Source organism: Mustelus asterias, chromosome 5, assembly GCF_964213995.1.
Source record: "Mustelus asterias chromosome 5, sMusAst1.hap1.1, whole genome shotgun sequence".
Lineage (NCBI taxonomy): Eukaryota > Metazoa > Chordata > Chondrichthyes > Carcharhiniformes > Triakidae > Mustelus > Mustelus asterias.
This window is the reverse complement of record NC_135805.1, coordinates 74,068,831-74,088,957: the sequence shown is the minus strand read 5'-3', so window position 1 is coordinate 74,088,957 and position 20,127 is coordinate 74,068,831. Positions and strand designations below refer to the sequence as shown.

The 20,127-nt window shown below is 42.3% G+C and overlaps 1 protein-coding gene across 1 annotated transcript; it reads right to left on the bottom strand.

Moving 5' to 3' along the window:
* Nucleotides 1-7,199: 7,199 nt before the first annotated feature.
* Nucleotides 7,200-13,611, bottom strand: hey2 (hes-related family bHLH transcription factor with YRPW motif 2). The gene is made up of 6 exons (XM_078212813.1): nucleotides 13,402-13,611; nucleotides 13,191-13,269; nucleotides 13,015-13,098; nucleotides 12,667-12,748; nucleotides 10,519-11,312; nucleotides 7,200-9,931 (listed from the first exon to the last, which is right to left on the bottom strand). The coding sequence occupies exons 1-5, from the start codon at nucleotides 13,482-13,484 to the stop codon at nucleotides 10,528-10,530; spliced, it is 1,113 nt and encodes a 370-aa protein (XP_078068939.1). The 5' UTR covers nucleotides 13,485-13,611; the 3' UTR covers nucleotides 7,200-9,931; nucleotides 10,519-10,527.
* Nucleotides 13,612-20,127: the final 6,516 nt, after the last annotated feature.

Here is a 20,127-nt window from a genome sequence, read left to right as displayed (position 1 = left end):
CTATCCTTCTCTATGTATGGTATGCTTTGTCTGTACAGCACACAAGAAACACTCTTCACTGTATACTAATACATGTGACAATATTAAATCAAATCAAATCAGAAAATGTTAGATAATCAAGTAACCTTTGATAGGGACTGCAAAGATTCAGGGTGGAAGCATCTCAGGACTTACACTAAGATTGCTGGCTCACCAGATGTTTTGGCCCATTGTATATTAGATTTGGATATCATTCAGAAGTGATACAAAATCGATCTGTGCATTTTCTTGTTGCATGACATGAAGTCTTCCTTTATGATTTAATTAATCATTCATTCATTTCAAAAAATTTTATTTATTTTCAAGACGTATGATCATGGAAGTGAAAAATATAATGAAATTCTATCCTTTGGCGTGAGATTTGTTTTGAAATTGTAAGCTGAAAAACATTACTTTGTATTTTAAAAGTTCTTGATTAAATAGCCTCATGATTGCTTGAACAATTAAAAAAAACTAGGAGACTTATCATTTTGGGATAATGTATAAAAATACCTAAAAATACCTCATTATTATTGTAATTATACTTTGGGGTCTAATTATACTTTGAGGGTTGTGGGGGTGAGGATAGGGCGGGGTGTGGGGGGAGTTGGTGTTGAAGGGACGGGTGTCCAATTCCTTAGAGTCGAATGCTGAGTAATTTGATTCCTCTTCAACTAACAGAATAGGTATTACCTTGACAATCTGGAATACAAGTGGATTAAATCCTTAACACTCCTTAACAAATTGGTATGATTTGCAGCAGTTATTGCTGGCATTCCTGTTGTTGTGATACTTTCGTTCACTAATTTATAGTCATAGAGTCATAGAGGTTTACAGCATGGAAACAGACCCTTCGGCCCAATTTGTCCATGCCGCCCTTTTTTTAAAAACCCCTAAGATAATCCCAATTGCCCGCATTTGGCCCATATCCCTCTATACCCATCGTACCCATGTAACTATCTAAATGCTTTTTAAAAGACAAAATTGTACCCGCCTCTACTACTACCTCTGGCAGCTTGTTCCAGACACTTACCACTCTCTGTGTGAAAAAATTGCCCCTCTGGACACTTTTGTATCTCTCCCCTCTCATGTTAAACCTATGCCCTCTAGTTTTAGATTCCCCTACCTTTGAGAAAGATATTGACTATCTAGCTGATCTGTGCCCCTCATTATTTTATAGACCTCTATAAGATCACCCCTCAGCCTCCTATGCTCCAGAGAAAAAGTTATTCGAAGACCTGATTCCTTGGCCAGCTAAAGTCTAAAGAAAGCCAAACCTTTAATCCTGCAGTGGTCACAAAGTAGACTGTATTGCTCTGAAAAGTGGCCCTGTGTATGAAAGCCAGTAAATGAAACCAGACATGTAATCAGGAACCAGCAGAGGCCATAGCGTGTTCACCAGAGCTACATGTGAACCATCCAAATCATATCTAAAGTGAAGAGGATACCAGTCTGACTCCAGCATAAATTGTACAGCCATTTTGGAGCCACTCAGATTTAATATTTGCTCCAGAATACTTTCCTGTGGGCATCTTGACCTACATTAAGCTTAATTATAATATGGTATTTTGGTGTTAAATCTAATTTCCATTATTATTTTTTGGAGGAATGCAGGAAATTCTATTTGAGTAGCACCAAGCCAAATTGGTTTTGTTTAAATTACTTGCAGGAGATGTATATTTTCTTGTTTTAGCTTTTAACCTTAGATCAGTTCTGTTGTTTAAACTGGAAAATTCTCATATTTTATGGGTAAGAAATGTTACAACAAAGCATTTCAGCTCAGAGCAGTTTGCTTTCATTCCTTGTGTCATGAGTCGGATTCTTGAACTACAGATTCGGGTACTACAAGTAGTTGCATCACATTGGTTGTTGGTTCAGTTCAGTTCCAACAATGTACAGCCTACCAGAGTTGTCAGGTACAACAGCCTAATGATGGAAAGGCCACTATCTCAGGTACACTGGGCCTAGGTAATAAGCTTAACCTGAAAATGAGTCCTGGGCAGGTTAGGTGGCACGTACACTGATGGCAGTCAAACACACAGACAGGAAAGGAAAGAAAATCTGTTTCTAGGGTCTTGATTATAATGTGTGTATTAATATGTACAATCCATTGACTAACTGAATTGGTATTTCAATGCAGAGGTAACTCGCAATGCATCTTCTACCACTCTTAGCGCATTGACCTCTTAAAAAAGCTTTACCTAAAAAAATCCTAAATGTGTAGTTACTAGTTTGAACCCATGTCCCTTCTACCCTTTTAATTTAAAATAATTTTCCAGATTTACATTTTGAATACAATTTAATATCTTATAAATCTCTAATAAGATTCCCTTTAATGGATTTTCCTTGTAACTTTAGATTTAATTGAGAACAGACAGCCTCAATAAAGGAAACCCACTCAAAATAAACTTACATAATTTTGTTTTATAAAAACAAATCTCAATCTCAGCTGGCTACTTTGCTACTATATCCCAAAATCCCTTCTCTTGCCAGAAACAAATATTGGGAATAAAGCACTATTTACAATTAGTCAGCTGTATACTACGAGTACCAGAGTAAAAAGTAAAAAGTTGCCATTATCCCAGATGATTATAGGCTGCCCTTTGAGGATGCTGTTGGTATTGCTCTGCATCATAAACCAGCTGTCCAGCCAACTGAGGTAAATCAACCCGTAGTACAGGGTAGCATTTTGATAGAAACATAGAAACTAGAAGCAGGAGTAGGCCATACAGCTCTACGGGCCTGCTCCGCCATTCATTTTGATCATGGCTAATTAGCGAATTCAATATCTTGATCCCCCTTTCCTCCCATATCCCTTGATCCCTTTAGCCCCTAGAGCTATATCTAATTTCTTCTTGAAATCAGACAATGTTTTGGCATCAACTACATTCTGTGGTAGAATTCCGCACGTTCACCACCCTCTGGGTGAAGAAATTTCTCCTCACCTCAGTTCTAAAATGGTTACCCTTTATCCATGATGAAAAGTACAAACTATCATGGTGGGATGGTAGCAGGCCCTAAACCATAGAAAAAGTGCTTTGAATTGACACCAATGTGTGCATTTTTCTGTAAGGAGATTGGCTCAGATATAAGGGACACAAATTGTTTATTAAAGCACTCACACAGCATAATTTCAATTTTTAAATAGTTGCAATAAATTTCTGTGCCATCTTTCTTTGCTGGATATGACAACTAAATATTCCTTACACTATGCCAAAAGTTCTATCTCTTTAAAAACAGTGGCCCTGAAACTCAATGGTGGTGCAGCTGTTTTATGAAGTGGCCACCTAAGGGCTCAATATGGCTGTTGCCTTGTTTACGCTCATGCTGTGCCAGACGTGTATTTCCCACATTAATTAGGGCTGCTCAGTGGACATTCAGTGGGCATGTCTGGCATGTTCCCCTTTGCCGAATTGGACTGTAAATGGTTGTAGCTTGCGCCATGCAGCATGTGGTCAATTTCTTCAGGTGCTGGAGGCTTCCACCTGAAAGCTAAGTTAAACTTTTCTTAAAAGCAAAATGCAGCAATTGCTGGAAACATGCAATAAAAAGAAAATGCTGGAAAATCTCAACAGGTCTGGCAGGGTCTATAGAAAGAAAAACAAAGTTAATGTTTCAGGGCCATGTAGAAGAGTCCTACGAACTCGAAATGTTAGCTGTTTCTCTCTCCACAGATGTTGCCAGACCTGCCGAGTTTTTCCAATATTTTCTGTTTTTATTTAAAAGTTCCTTACTTAGCTTGTGGTAGGAATGATTATCCTGACCCTGTATTAAAATAGCAAATCACCGCAGCCTACTGTTCAATTTTGGGCCAGAGGCTTGTCACCCAATCTTGCTGCCCTCCTTTTACCTCTAAACCAACCTGTGACCAGTGAGTTGCCTCTTGGACCCGGAATCATGCCCGAAGCTTGCTGATAATAAGGAAATGAGGCCAGTGAATGAAGTTGGTATTCCAGCTGCAAGCCTCTTCAATGTGTACTGCACTAGCATTGCACCCAATTCAGATGTGATCCAATTCCTTGGCCAATTTGCCTGCCTATGCTGCTCTGTTTGTGCCTCTTCACAAGGTTGTTATGGACTGCTGAAGAAGTCATTGACTCAACTTTTTCTCTTTGCAGACTGCTGCCAGACCCGCTGGGTATTTTCAGCACTTTCTTTTTTTATTCAGATTTCCAACATCCACAGTATTTTGTTTTTATTTAAGGAATACTGAAATTAGGTATATTTCCTCCAATTTTAATTTTATTAGTCATCATTCCTTAGTTAAAGGAAGGGTAAGCAACCTGACTTCATCCCTGCCAAGTATTCAGCCAGCCATTCAGAGATGACAAGCTGGCTTCCATTTTTGACTCATTCTTGTGAGAAAATAACTCCCCCTACTGGCATATGAAACCCTACAAAGCATCCTTGCATACTGATGGTATCCTGGTTCAAGGGAGTAACAAGCTACTTGCAGATCCCCATTCCACTTAAATGTAAATCTGAATAGCTGAATCCCTTCCTTTCTGCAATGGGAAAGAGTTCTACAGCACTCAGAGGCTTGAGTGGAACCGCAACACCAAATAAAATGAACAAGACAGAACAATACACAGAGGTTGCATGCATACCCCTCTTGAAAAAGAAGGAATGTAAGAAAAGGGATAACCAGCCATGGATAACTAAGCAAATAAAGGAGAGTATCAAATTAAAAACCAATGCATACAGAGTGGCGAAAATTAGTGGGGAACTAGAAGATTGGGAAGGCTTTAAAAAACAACAAAGAACTACTAAGAAAGCAATAAAGAAAGGAAAGATAGATTGTGAAAGTAGCTAGCACAAAATATAAAAACTGATAGTAAAAGTTTTTACAAATATATAAAACGGAAAAGAGTGGCTAAAGTAAATGTTGGTCTCTTAGAAGGTGAGAAGGGGGATTTAATAATAGGAAATGAGGAAATGGCCGAGGCCTTAAACAAGTTTTTTGTGTCGGTCTTCACAGTGGAGGACACAAATAGCATACCAATAATTGACGGTCATGGGACTGTAGGGGGTGAGGACCTTAAAACGATCACTATTACAAGAGGTAGTGCTGGGTAGGCTAATGGGACTAAAGGTAGACAAGTCCCCAGGTCTGGATGGAATGCCTCCCAGGGTACTAAAAGAAACGGCAGAAGTAATAGCAAATGCCTTAGTTGTAATTTATCAAAATTCACTGGACTCTGGGGAGGTGCCAGCTGATTGGAAAACAGCTAATGTAACGCCACTGTTTAAAAAAGGAGGTAGACAAAAGGCAGGTAACTACAGGCCAGTTAGCTTAACATCCGTAGTTGGGAAAATGCTGGAATCTATCTTTAAGGAAGAAATAACAGGACACCTGGAAAAGAATGGTTCAATCAAGCAGACGCAGCATGGATTCATGAAGGGAAAGTCATGTTTGACTAATTTACTGGAATTGTTTGAGGATATAATGAGTGCGGTTGACAGAGGGGAACCGGTGGATGTGGTGTATTTAGATTTCCAGAAGGCAGTCGATAAGGTGCCTCACAAAAGGTTGCTGCATAAAGGTAGGGAGATAAAGGTACGGAGTTGAGGGTAAAGTGTTAGCATGGATTGAGGATTGGCTATCTAACAGAAAACAGAGAGTCGGAATAAATGGGTGCTTTTCCGATTGGCAATCAGTGACTAGTGGCATGCCGCAGGGATCGGTACTGGGGCCTCAACTATTTACCATATACATAGACGATCTGGAGGAGGGGACCGAGTGTAGGGTAACAAAGTTTGCTGTTGACACAAAGATGAGTGGGAAAACAAATTGTGTGGAGGACACAGAGAGTCTGCAGAGAGATTTGGATAAGCTAACTGAGTGGGCAAGGATCTGGCAGATGGAGTATAACGTTGGTAAGTGTGAGGTTATCCACTTTGGAAGGAATAATAGTAAAATGGACTATTATTTAAACAGTGAAAAATTACAACATGCTACTGTGCAGAGGGACCTGGGGATCCTTGTGCATGAATCACAGAAACTCAGTTTGCAGGTGCAGCAGGTAATCAAGAAGGCAAATGGAATGTTGGCCTTTATCGCGAGAGGGATGGAGTATAAAAGCAGGGAGGTCATGCTGCAACTGTACAGGGTACTGGTGAGGCCGCACCTAGAGTACTGTGTACAATTTTGGTCCCCTTATTTAAGAAAGGATATATTAGCTTTGGAGGGGGTACAGAGAAGGTTCACCAGGTTGATTCCGGAGATGAGGGGGTGAGCTTATGAGGAGAGATTGAGTAGACTGGGCCTGTACTCACTGGAGTTTAGAAGGTTGAGGGGAGATCTTATAGAGACATATAAGATAATGAAGGGGCTAGACAGGGTAGCAGCAGCGAGGTTATTTCCACTTACAATGGAAACAAGAATTAGTGGGCATAGCCTCAAAATACGGGGGAGTCAATTTAGAACAGAGTTGAGGAGGAACTTCTTCTCCCAGAGGGGCATGAATCTTTGGAATTCTCTGCCCAATGAAGCAGTAGAGGCTACCTCGTTAAATGTGTTTAAGTCACAGATAGATAGATTTTTAACCATTAAGGGAATTAAGGGTTATGGGGAGCGGGCGGGTAAGTGGAACTGAACCCACTATCAGATCAGCCATGATCTTATTGAATGGCGGAGCAGGCTTGAGGGGCTAGATGGTCTACTCCTGCTCCTATTTCTTATGTTATGTTCTTATGTTCTTTCTCAACTTTGCATCTCGCCTGAGGTGTGGTGACCTTCAGGTAAAATCACCATCACTAAGCTCTCCCCACTCAAAGAGGAAGGCAGCCTATGGTCATCTAGGGCTATGGCGACTTTACCTTTACTTCAGACACATTAAGGGTGCCTTTGCTTTTCACACATTTGATACCTACGGTGGGCATATACCAAAGACAGCAACATAATGGCACAGATAAAAAATGCTTCATGTGAAAAGTGTTCTTAGACTATAGTCTTGATCTTGCAATATATATTTGTACTTCATTTCCATTATTCAGTGTAGCTATCTAACTATAACCAAATGTGATTTTAAAAAATAACCATTTAGATCTTATTTTCTTTTTGATGATTAACAACTGAAGACATTTACAAAAAGATTACCATTGTTAACCAGTACCTGAAACCAATTAGGGTAGATCTCTTAAAGTATTCCAGAGAATGGTCAATAAGCAGCACATTTTTTGTAAAACCAGTGTATATTTATAAACATTTAATGCATAACGGGTTACAGAATGCAGGTAAATAAGCAAAAAGTGTCATTTTGTATTGTATCGTCTCCTGCATACAGTAAACTTATTTATTACCACTGTCTTCTCCACACAGCAGAGAATTCAAGTGCAACATATTAACTACAGTGTTTCATCTATACACAAGTACTAATTTCTGACCTTATGGATAAACATATTCTCACCTCATATTTTACATTTTACTTAACAGAGTGAATAAGTTGCATTTGGGACAGAGCTCAAAATTAAATGTCATTTGCTTAGCCTTGGGCCAGTATGTTTAGCAACAGATTAGTGACAGCAGGAATGTGACTGAATAAAAGAACAAAATAACACATCTTGAGGATGATCTAAGATTGTACTTGCACATCTTGGAAGCTTCTTGTATAAGCCTTTTCTCATTACAGATTGTCTTCCATGCACAAACCTCAAAGCATGGAGACATTAAAAAAAAGACTATTCTAGAATTATGGCAGACCTCAGTCTTCAGCTCTGGACTATTCTGTTGCATCAAGTACCTTGCCTTATGTCTCGGGCCCAGTATTAGCTACGGTTTGCTTGCCAGGAAGAAACTGAAGTTGACTGCAGACAGAATTTATTTGATCCAGAAAAATGCCATTGGCCTAAACCCTGATCTGTTAGTTCCAAGTTAAGCTTAATTGGACACATCATTTCACAGTGCCTACTTGTTTTTGCATAGCTTCCATGTCAGCCAGGTGCTATATCATTTCCAAAAGCAAATGGTGTAATCTCAGCTTGTTTAAGAATTATTGTGTGACAACATTTACCGGTTCAATGTGCAATCATCTAATAGTTAGTATTTGAATAATAACTTTCATGCTTCACCTAAAGAATTTGGGGAGCCCCTTCTCCAAAAGAATTATCCTGCAGTAATAATTGAAAAGTTTTATTAAACTAGCATTAATACAAGTATTCTATGCACACAAACATTTGGAAGGTGAAACTAAAATGCAAGAAAGCAGATTTTCTGGCAGGATTCTATTTGCCTTAATTTATCAACAACAATGTTAAAAAAATCTGCATTTTGGTATTTTGTTTGTCATGAACTGCCAATTTTACTGCTGAATAAATTGTCATCCACTTCATTGCCCATATGTTTTAGTTTGATATTATTTAGACTAGTCACTGGGGAAATGATAGGAGGTTGCTACATTCAAAGCAGATAATTAAAATAAAAGAGTGCCGGAAAAGTTCCAAAGAAAGGTGGTGAAAGGCATTTGGGTTTCCAGATACCATTGTATTAACTTAAAGCTTCAAGGCAGAATGAATTATGTCAACAGATCGCATGATGTACTCAAGAAGCTGCAGTATAATAGATGAAGATGGCGGAGTACAGTACATAAAATTAATGAAAATCACATGACATAACTTTTTGCCTGCTCACTTATCCAGACGTGATTGTGATAGAGAGGACGTGGCACTTCGAAGAGGACAGAATGCACACAGCTGTAAATGATAGGAGCGATATTCATAATCACCAAGACTGACACAGATTGTAATCTGATTTAAAGATATGAAGTTGTATTAGTTATCAGGGATTATATTAGTATAGGTCATTTCAAACTAAAATGAAGAATTGCCATTCTAACTGCATGTAATAAATGTGAAGAAGCACAAACAGAATTCTGTTCACTCTATTTTCAGTTTTGTTAATGTCTAGAATGTTTAGAATCCAGGCAAACAGATCTTGGATTTGGATATGCAAAATACGCACAATGGACAAGTGGACAAAGAAGTTAATATCAGGTACTGTTAAGTGCTGTTCTGCTCTTCAGTTTTCTAATACATGAATTGAACCAAACATTTCATTGGATTGTATGAAGTGTCCAATTCAGCTCCGAACTTTAACAAATAAGCCCTTTTCTAATCCAGCGAGAAAATACAGTTGCAAAGATATCGCCATGTATGCTAAATTCACTCCTTGCAATGGGATCGGTGTCCAGTTTGCTGCTAACCATTTCCAAACCAAATTCACGTCAACATCTGTTCAACATTTAGAACGGGAGGCACAGCGGTGTGAGAATGGGATTACTGTTTTTAATGCTACAGGTATGTACGACTTTTGGAGAAACCGCTCGATTCATAGGTTTCAGTCTGCTCCACGCAGTATCCCATCCGTTTGCTTTGGGTGGCGATTGACTGCTTTCGAGTTCCCGTTAACGCCAGAAAAATCTCGAGAATCCCAGCAGAGAAAATTAGGGGTCAGAAGCCTCAGCCTGAGCTCAATTTGAATTATTCCACCGTTCCACCAAACATCTCAGTTACAATGTTCATGGTGCAGTTGGAAAGTCCCGAAAGGGAAAAGGCTTACTTATTTCCAAAGAAAAACCTTGCCTAATTTATAGGAGGCATGTTGCACGGTCCTAAGAGCGAGGTGCTTCCAAAATCAGCGAGGGTTCTTTCACTCATCTGTTGTGTTGTTGTGGAGGTCATGAGGTGTGGTCAACTTGCTGGCGACACCAGAAGACTGTTTACTGCTTGTCCGGCTTCAATGGGCATCAAACTGGAGATCCACCTCTTCAGGGAGATGCTGTCGATTGGCGACAATTTGCGTAAACAAAATAGTCAACATTGGGGTACTTAAAAGCAGAAAGCTCCCGAGTCAAATGGCTGTCGACTTGTTGGTAACAGTACTGGTGGCTCTTGCAGTGGGTTATCAGCCAAGGTCCTGCAGAGAGCAAGTGTTTCAAGCGATTACATTATTGTTTTCATCATTTTGTCTTTGCTTGAGCTGTCAGGTGTCAAATAGTTCAAAAGCACTGAGCAGGTGAACGGGTTTGCCGGCAGGAGTCGGGTGCATTGGAAGGAAGGGGCGGCGGGTGGAAGTTTCCTGCAGCGAGTGCCGGCACCGCTGTGAATGTCCCCCTCCTCCGGGGCTGGGGATAGGGGGAGCGGGAGGAGGGGGGGGGGGGAGCGGGAGGAGGGGGGGGGGGGGGGGGAGCGGGAGGAGGGGGGGGGGGGGAGCGGGAGGAGGGGGGGGGGGGGGGGAGCGGGAGGAGGAGGGGGGGGGGGGAGCGGGAGGAGGAGGGGGGGGGGGGAGCGGGAGGAGGAGGGGGGGGGGGGAGCGGGAGGAGGAGGGGGGGGGGGGGGAGCGGGAGGAGGAGGGGGGGGGGGAGCGGGAGGAGGAGGGGGGGGGGGAGCGGGAGGAGGAGGGGGGGGGGGGGAGCGGGAGGAGGAGGGGGGGGGGGGAGCGGGAGGAGGAGGAGGGGGGGGGGAGCTGGGAAGACAGAGCTGGCCTCAGTCTTTCTCACTCACTCAGTCTGTTCAGAAGGCTCCTATCTCGGTGCCCCAGGGTCTGTAAGGTTTGCCCACCGCGCTGCCGCTGGCCCCGGCGGCGGATTGCGGGATGGCAGCGATGCCAGGCGGGCTGACGGCTGCACCGCCCGGGGTCAGCACAGCGGCAGCGGGGAAAGTGCCCAGGGAGAGCGGGAAGCTGCGGGCGGCGGCGGCCGCGGCGGCGGCGTGCACCGTGGCCGAGAGGGAAAGGAGGGAGGTGGAGAGCGGGGCCATGCGGCCGATCACTCCCCCGCCGCCGGCACCGCCTGCCGGGGCCGCCCTCAGCGCGGTGTCGCTGTGAGCCGCGGCCGCCGCCGCCGCCGCCGCCAGGGTGGCAGTGAGCAGAGCCGAGCCCCCTGCTGGAGGCGGGACCGCCGCGGTACCTGGGTGTAGGTCGGAGGCCGAGGCCAGCAGCCTGTCGCTGGAGAGCCCGTGGTGCTGCAGCAAGGCGGAGGGTAGCTGGTGGAAAGCGGCGGCCCAGTGCTGCTGGTGAGGCTGTGGCTGCTGCTGGCTGTGCTGGAGCCTCTGCTGGTGCTGCTGCTGCTGGTGATGGTGGTGATGATGGTGGTGATGGTGATGAGCCACCGACGAGGTCATCACAGCCGCTTCCCGCTGAGAGGCGTAGGTGTTGAGGTGAGAGACCAGGCGGAGCCGCAGCGGGTCCGAGGTGTCGAGCCCTTCCACCGAGCTCAGGTAACGGGCCACCTCGGCCAGGCACTCTCGGAAACCGATACTCATGAAGTCCATGGCGAGGGCGTGAGCGTCCAAAAACCCTGCAGAGCCCAAACAAAAATATCCCGGGCCAGTTAAGCTGATGTAGAAGAAAGGAGACTCGCCTCGCAATATTGTACAGACTGCACTGTTAATATTACAGGAACATTGCCAAATTCCAATACTTTGACAAAATATACAAAAGTCTGAGATCACGTACCAAGCGACTCAAAAACAGCTTCTGCCCTGCTGTCGTCAGACTTTTGAATGGACCTACTTCACATTAAGGTGATTTTTCTCCACATCCTAGCTATGACTGTAACACTACATTCTGCACTCTCTCCTTTCCTTCTCTATGAACGGTATGTTTTGTCTGTGTAGCGCGGAGGAAACATTAATTTTTACTGTATATCAATACATGTGACAATAATAAATCAAACCAGACAACATTGAGGGTGGCATGTCTTATGGAGGGCTGCATAAATGAAGTGTTTCACGATCGTTTATATATTTTTGATTTGATTTATTATTGTCACATGTATTGATATACAGTAAAATTATTGTTTCTTGCGCGATATACAGACAAAGCATACAGTTCATAAAGTAGAATAGGGGGAGAAGGAAAGGAGAGGGTGCAGAATGTGGTGTTACAGTCATAGCTAGGGCAAGATCATAGCTATAGAGCAAGATCAATTAGGGTAAGTCCATTCAAAAGTCTGATGACAGCAGGGAAGAAGTTGTCATTGAATCGGTTGGTACGTGACTTTTGTATCTCTTCCCGACGGAAGAAGGTGGAAGAGAGTATGTCCGGGGTGCATGGGGTATATGAACATTTTGGGGGGCAATTTAAAGCGTTCGTTCATTGATTTTATTAATGGCCTTTTGGAGGCAGTAGCAAATATTTGAAAATGAATTCTATTGGCCCATTTAAACATTTGCATCTCGCTGTGACCGCGAGATGAAGACTAAACTAGGTTAGATGAATTAATTATCTGCAGCAAGTTATCTCTTGCCAGACCAGACAAAAAGGATCTGTGAGGTTTGTGTGCCTCAGTGTGACTCAGTGTGAACATGAGGTGGCAGTGCGGAGACGTTGCTGGAGGCCCTGTTTGGTGTATTTGTGTTTGTTTTGTCTCCCCGGGCAGGTCTGACTGCTTTAAGTAAAAAAAAGCCCAAACAATCTCTGCATGCGGCTCCCTGGTTTCACAAAGCACTCACTCCCGCAGTGTTAGGAAAGCAAACAGCAGCCGGGGTCAAGTGCTGCCTTTGTCCCGCCAGCTCTTTCCCACGAGCTCAATGATGCTATTAGCATTTCCACTGCACTCAGCCCGGACCCGCCCACAATTGTCAATGTGCTGTTTGCTTAGGCTCCCTCCTTCAAATCGCCCCTGAAGAGGCACTCAATTAACTCCTTACCTTTACCTCCGGTCGCCCGGAGCATCTTTAAATGGTCCACTGTCATCTGAAGTATTTCCGCTTTCTCCAACTTGGCTGAACCCTTGAGAAAGAAGGGAATTGTAGCAATTATTTTGCCGAATTATCTTTCAGATTTAATCTGACCACGTTAGCATTGCCCTCAAGTCAGTGCAGTATTTCACTCAAGCAGCCAGAAAGTAGGGAATATAACACCCCGTCACTAATTAAATCCATTATGAATGTACAATTAGTTTATCGCTGTTATATTGGTGGGGGTTGCAAATAACATTTTGAAAGCTATTTGATCGAGAGCAAAATCGAATACAAATAAAAATCAGCATCGAGTACCTGCTTCTCAAAAGCAGTAGGAACAAGTCGACGGAGCTCTGACAAACTGTTGTTAATACGATCTCGACGTCTTTTCTCAATGATCTGGGAGAAAAATGAATTGTTCAGTTAGGGAGGGTTAAATATTTGAAGGAATAATGGAAGCGTGTACACTGATAGATAAAGCGACGACTCACCCCTCTCCTTTTCTTTCTGGCCATAATTTGGGAAGTTGTGGACGGGGAGCCAGCCCTTATGAGCGCATTGTTGCCCTGACTGTTGAAACAAAAAAGTCGGAACCGTCAGTCTTATTCTCGCTCTGGACGAACCAAAAGCAATGCAGGAATTCGATTAACAGGTGTCACACAAGTACGCGCTACACCAAGTTGCAAACCACCCTAAACTCACCCTCCGTAGTTATTTTCGCTGCCGACGTCTATGGTTTCATCAATGTCACTTTCTGAAGAACTTTCTTCACAAGGGCGCTTCATTGCCGCGGGAGAGGAAAAAAAAGTCGCAGCAGTTGTTGTCAGCGATTTGGATTTTGAAGCGGGGTCTTTGAGCTCAAACCACAGATCCAGCGCGCTGTTGGCAGCCTGAACTCAGTCTAATGCTCTTTCCCACGGTATGAGCTATATCAGTGTTGCAATGTCTCGCTGAGCTCACTCTGCACCCCCCCCACCCCACCACCCGCAGCAAGATGTGATTGACAGGTCGCCCCGCCCCTTTTCCAAGGAGCCTCCTCTCCCATTGGTGCAAATTAGCCATGACGCTGCCTCCCTACGTCAAACACGCGGGTCGAGGAAAGCGTGGGAAAGCTCAGCACCAGAGCTCACTTAAAAGGGAATGGACTGTTAGAGCAGCTTCCAAACCTTTTCCCTGGGAGGGGAAACAGTTATATGTAATGTTAACAGATGTTGCAGCATGTGCATCAAAGTTGTAATGCATCTTTTATAAGAATACTTAAACCTGTAAAATGTAAGTTCATGCATCGCCATGTTCCATTCACCCATGTTTTATTCTTGGGAAATATTAAAACGTCAGTAATTAAGAGACCTGGCTTGTTCATCTGCTGAAACGTGGCTTGGTATTTGGACTGGGCCCTGCTTAATTTAAGCGGCGGGTGACTAATGGAAAGATCTCCTAATGCTGTGCGGGTTCCACTTTACTTTCCACCGTTCATAAGACACAATGGGCCTGGATAACGTCTTCAGAGAAAGATTGTCGTTTAGTTTTCCATTTATAAAATCACAGTTCTATTAAGGCTGAATGTAAGGGAAACGTAACAGTTTAAAACACGAGCTCAGTATCAATATCACAATATCAATATAAAACTGGGCATGTATTCCACTCAGTCCCAAGCCCCGGAGTCAAATCTCAGAGGCGATTATAAACGGATATGTATGTACCGTGTAAGCCAAGCTTGGCTGTTTAAAGTGTCTATAGACAGTGGAAGACAGAAGCACCCATTGATTTTCTTTTTTTTTAAGAGCCGCTTTTGTACTTGGTGCATGGTTAAGCTGTGGTATAACCGTGTGAACAGAAACAGGACACTATTCTTCAGCACTTCCCCTGTAATTTGAACTTTCTGAATTACACGCTGTCTGCACAAGGGATGGTTTGAAAAAAACATTACAGCACCCTCTGTGCATACCTCCAACCAAGGTGTTCTGGGCAAAATAAAAAGAACAGGATAAAACAGTAGAGGCATTGTTGCTCAGTTTAAAGACAGCCGGACTATTGTCAGAAACATACCCACCATTTTATTCATATGCTAATTTACCTTGTTATTACTTTCTTATATAACATGTTTAGAATATATACATCACTGAAAAGAAAAAAAAATCTGAATAATCAACATGTCCAAATGAACCGTTATAATTATTTGGTAACATTAACTTCGCGTTGTCTTACAATGTTTGAATTGTCTTACCGCGTTGGAAAATATAAATAACTGCCACAGAGACAATTCCAAGGTGGAACACCAATCCACCCACAGCGAATACTTGATGCGCATCGTATAGCTTCGTCAGACGTTTTCCTCCGGAACAGTCAATCCATATTTTTTATCACATCTGTCATCTTGACCTCATCTCCCAGACAGTTCCGAGCCGATGTGTTTTTGATGTCTGCATTTACTCGGTTTGCGGGAGTTCTGCAAAAACAAAACTTCTGCAAGTTTATCTCTTCATAGATATGTGTCAGGGGGTGCAGATTGATCGGACTCTTCGGAAAAGTACCCGAGCAAAAAAGTGATAAAAAGAAAATATCCACTGGCGACACTCATTTGTTGAAGAATTAAGGCATGTTGTCCGGCTACTGCTGAATGTTTATGAAATCATTCCGTCGTGTAACTTGTCTCGACTGTTTATGTATGCTATTAACTGCTTCGGAATTAACCACTCTGGCTGCAATTATACCTGGACAATATAAAAACGACGTTTCTAAAGCAAATAGAATAAATGGACACGAATCTTTAAAATATCGGCTCTCAATTAAATGAGCTGTGTGCCACAATGCATTAAAAATTAAGAATGAACTTGTTTCGTAAAAAAAAGCTTCGTGAAGCATACAGATATAAATGTGGTTTCTGCTTTTAAATTACTTCAATTACAAACGATTGAAAAATAAATCAATAATGTTACATTTCCATCCTTGTAACCTTGAGCTCAATTGCTTCAAGAATAGTGAGAGCATTAGCTTTTAAAGATGCGTCTGTGTTTAATACCAGAAGATCGTGTCATTTCATGGATCAATACTTAGTGGAGTCAGGATCAAGAGATGTGTAATTGTTTTGACGGTAACCCCGGATCCAACCTGTTGACCTCGTGATATTTCGATACCAATGTAACGCAGTGATTGCGAATAGGCGATCCAAATGCGCTATTTCTGAGCCCGAGGGATGTTTGTATGTTGAACGTTGGGCATCTCCCGTGTTTTTGTTATGCTGATGCCACTGATGAGGTGGAGCTTGGCCTATTTCACACCTCATTACTCTGCTGGTGTTGCTTTGTACAACGTTTACACAAAGTTTAGGCGCAGTGGCTAACACTGTTGCCTCACAGCGCCAGGGACCCGGGTTCGATTCCAGCCTCGTGTGACTGTGGAGTTTGCACATTCGCCCCGTGTCTGCGTGGGTTTCCGCCGAGTGCTCTGGTTTCCTCGCACAATCCAAAAATGAGCAGATTAGGTGGATTGGCTATTGCAAATTGTCCCTTAGTGTCCAAAGATGTGTAGGTTAGGGGGATTAGCAGGGTAGATTCATGGGGTCTGGGTAAGGTGCTCTTGTTGAACAGTCGGTGCAGACTCGATGGGCTGAATAGTCTTTCTATACTGTAGGGATTCTATGATTTACAGACAACAGGAGGGCGGGTACCAAGCCGATTGTTCACTTGTATTTTCTTTTCCCACGAAGGTCTGCCAAAGGAAATATTTCTCCCATTTTAATGTTTCAATGTATTTTTGATTTCGAGACAGGCGCAATCCTGGCTACGTTAGCGCTCTTTCCATGAATGTTGATATATCTGATGTGATAGCAAAGAAAGAATCAAGAGTCGTTATTAGAACTAAATTGGAAGGCAGTTAGCTAATAATAGCGAGAAAACAAGATAAATACCTTAAATGTTCCTGCTGGGATAATAGATAGAACATTTGACATTTTAAAATAAATGATCGAACATACTGCTCAAAATCATCTCTGTATTAGAAAAAAATAACTGAAAGACTTCAAAGATTGGAGAATAATGTCGTTTTGCGTTCCAATTATGACATTCTCTCTCAGTGATAAATAGCAGTGTTTAGGTATTCATATAAGCCCCGGGGTGCCACGATTAAACGACTTGGGTCACACATTCGATAACAATGTCCTGACAAACTGTAACTCATTCCTTTGAATATGTTAACTCTTTCTCACAGTGTGCCTGCACACTTTCTTTAAATAATTGCATTCAACCAGGAATACTTCGGATGGATAAGACTCCTCCCAGGCCACAAATACATGGTACAATGTAAAAACGGTTATCGGTTAATGAGGACAGGTATCAGCAGATGGAGTTTACCAGGGTGAAAGCTATGTTTAACATAATCTTTGTAACTTAATCTTCATTAATCAGCACGGACCCTTGCTCTTCCACGTCCGCTAGACTATCGCAACACATATTGCATTTTATCCTGCGTATGTAGAATATTTACTTCCTATGCATATGAGCAAAGCCACTTATACTGAAAAAAAGCATTATATATATAGTTTTCCAAATTGCCAAAAAAATGATATACGGCGCAGATGAAAAGTAAGCAACTACACTGCGCAATACCTCAGCAATACTTTCACATTATAATTGCATTCAGCTCAACAGAAAAAATCCTGTTGCATTTGGTCAGAAACATTCGCCAAATTCCTCAAAATTAATGAGAATGGATGACAACATTGTATTCGTTGATTATAGAACCTAACCTTGTACTGATCTGGTCAATACGAGGTTATTAAATAAGAAATATCTGTAAAAACAGAGGGCGTGGTGACGGGCCTTTCATGATTTGGCACCGGTTTCTTGCTTTGTATAGAAAAGCACCGCATGCATTATCAGTAGCGCACACACAAGCAAAAAAACTCAAGAAATATTTATTTCAATAATTTGCAGTATATGAATCAAACATTTGATACATGCGCTTCCTCGGGATACACCAAGATCCTCAATGGTACTTGCAACAAAATCCAATATTTCGAAACCTAACTGCTAAAAGCTCAAAGGTGACCATGAAGGAAGTCAATAAGGACACACATTTTCCTTTAATAATCACAAGCCAAGTCATCACACGATGTATTAACATGATGTCAACAAAAGGCATCTTCATATCAATGTATTGGGAGAGGTTGAAGTCAAAATAAATTTAGAGTTTAAGAATAAAGCTATACACGCATTGATTGTCTGGAAATATATTTATTTGGTACATATTTAGCCACCTAAGAAATGGCCCTTTAAACGGTCTTAGTGTTTTGAAATCTTACTCTTTGGTGTGAATCAGGTGCAAAGTGCTTGGATACGGGCGTTACTAATGGCCGTGGATTAAATTTATGATCCGTAGTAAGGGTTCAGCAGTGGTCTCCGGTCGAGAAGACACGTGTTGCTGTTGACTGGTCACTGATTCTACAAAAGACGACTGTTCCCAGAATAACTGTAACAATGACTGGCAATTACTAAGATCTCAGGGCAGTTCGGGAGTCAACGTATCCTCCACCAGATCCGTCGCTAGCTCTTAAAAAAAATCACCGTAACTTGAGGGTCAAACAATCTGACACAAATCGACTTTTTCTTTGCGCTGATCACAGCATGTATTAGTTTACGGCTCACTATAAAGTGTTACATTTCCAATTTGTTTTTTTTTTAAGAACAACAAATTCATAGCCACGAGCACAGACAATCCCGTAATAAAAATCACGCTGCAACCTATAGGGGGGCAGTTAAGAAACTAGGAGCTGGAGCAATATGTTGATCTGCAGACTGAAGTCAGAGGTAAAGGTGGACCTCGTCAACCTTTCATGTTGAAAACCTATGTAATTTAAAGAAAGTAATGCCGGAGACGAGGGCAGATGTAATTGGAATATAATATTTACATTTGTCAGGCATCTTGGTGACTTTAGCAGGTTGGAGCCATTTTATTGTAAAAAAAAAGTTAGTGATATGGCAGCAAAACTCAATCCATTAAAATATTATGACAAGGCCTTTGCTACTTGTTCTTTGTATCAATGGATCTATTATTTGTGCATATATAAATTAGATATATATGTTTACGGCTGCAACAATAAAATCACAATCTTATTAAAATGGATAAGCATTTTATATTGTAAAATTTGCAAATTGTGACATAGATCAAAATATTGGACTGCACTGGTTTGTTTTTTTAAGAAGCGGTTATTACACTTCGATGTATGGAGAATTAAGTGTTTGTATTGAGTGATCAGTGTTTGCAGTGGTATTGTTCTGTCGCTGGAGTTCGGATGGAGAGTTTTGCAGAGCTGGGATCGGTGCCAGAGTCTTTCCTCTTTCCCACAGCTCCCCCTGACTGCAATGTAACTCTATAGCCGTGTGAGCGCCGTGCAGAGCGTGCGCGTCACTCAGCGGGACCCGCCCAGCGAGGCCCTGGGTCAATCACATAGTGCCGCACATGCATCTCAGAGCCATCAAAGGGCCGCTGCACAATATACACGCACACAGCAACCCAACCAACTGCTGCACTCCCTTCGCCACGCACACAGCAACAGATCAGACTACTGTTGTGCAATATAAAGACACCCAGCAACACATTAAGCGACCATTGTAAAATGCAAATTCACAGAGCACATCCTTAAACTGCTGAAATACAATGAACACCAGCTTTCGACCGCATAGTATAAAGGCACACACCCAGCCACATTACTGTTATATAGCACACAGCACGCAACAACTCAAGACATTTGTTATACTGCACACCATAGAAGGATATTTTTCTTGTGTGGGGTCAGGAGCAAGCTTCCATAGAAAACTTGGATTTTTAAACTTTTATTTGCTTCATTTTCTACACCGGGTTTAGATTTTTAAAATATATTTTCCAGAAAGTATATTACTTTATATAGATGGCATATCTAGCTATGCTACATCCCAAACTAGAACAGTGAATCAGACGTGTTATGGTAATCAGTTAAGTATCTGTAATACACTCTGCACCACAATGAAAAATAATTTGCATTTAGGGTAGTCCTTTTCACAGCCTCAGGATGTCCCAAGCCTTTTTGTGATATTGATTGAGAGATAAATGAGGCACCAGGATAACTTTGCTACTCTTCTTGAAACAATGCCAGAGAGTCATTGTACATCCGCCTAAAAACACATTAAAGTCTCTTCCCGATCAGACAGCATTCGCAAGTCGGGGCGGGGATGGGAGAGAGGATCGCTTGAACACAAAACTTTCAGACAAGTTAATAGTGCTCGCATTGAGCGGAGACTGACACTAAGGCTTTTTGTTGAGCTTAGAAATGGACGCTGATGATATTAGTATGCTATTTCTTTAGCCACTATTTGAACATAATGCCTGTGTTAAACCTCGAGACAAAGTGACACAGGCACACATTTAGAAAAGGCAAGATCAGGCCTGATG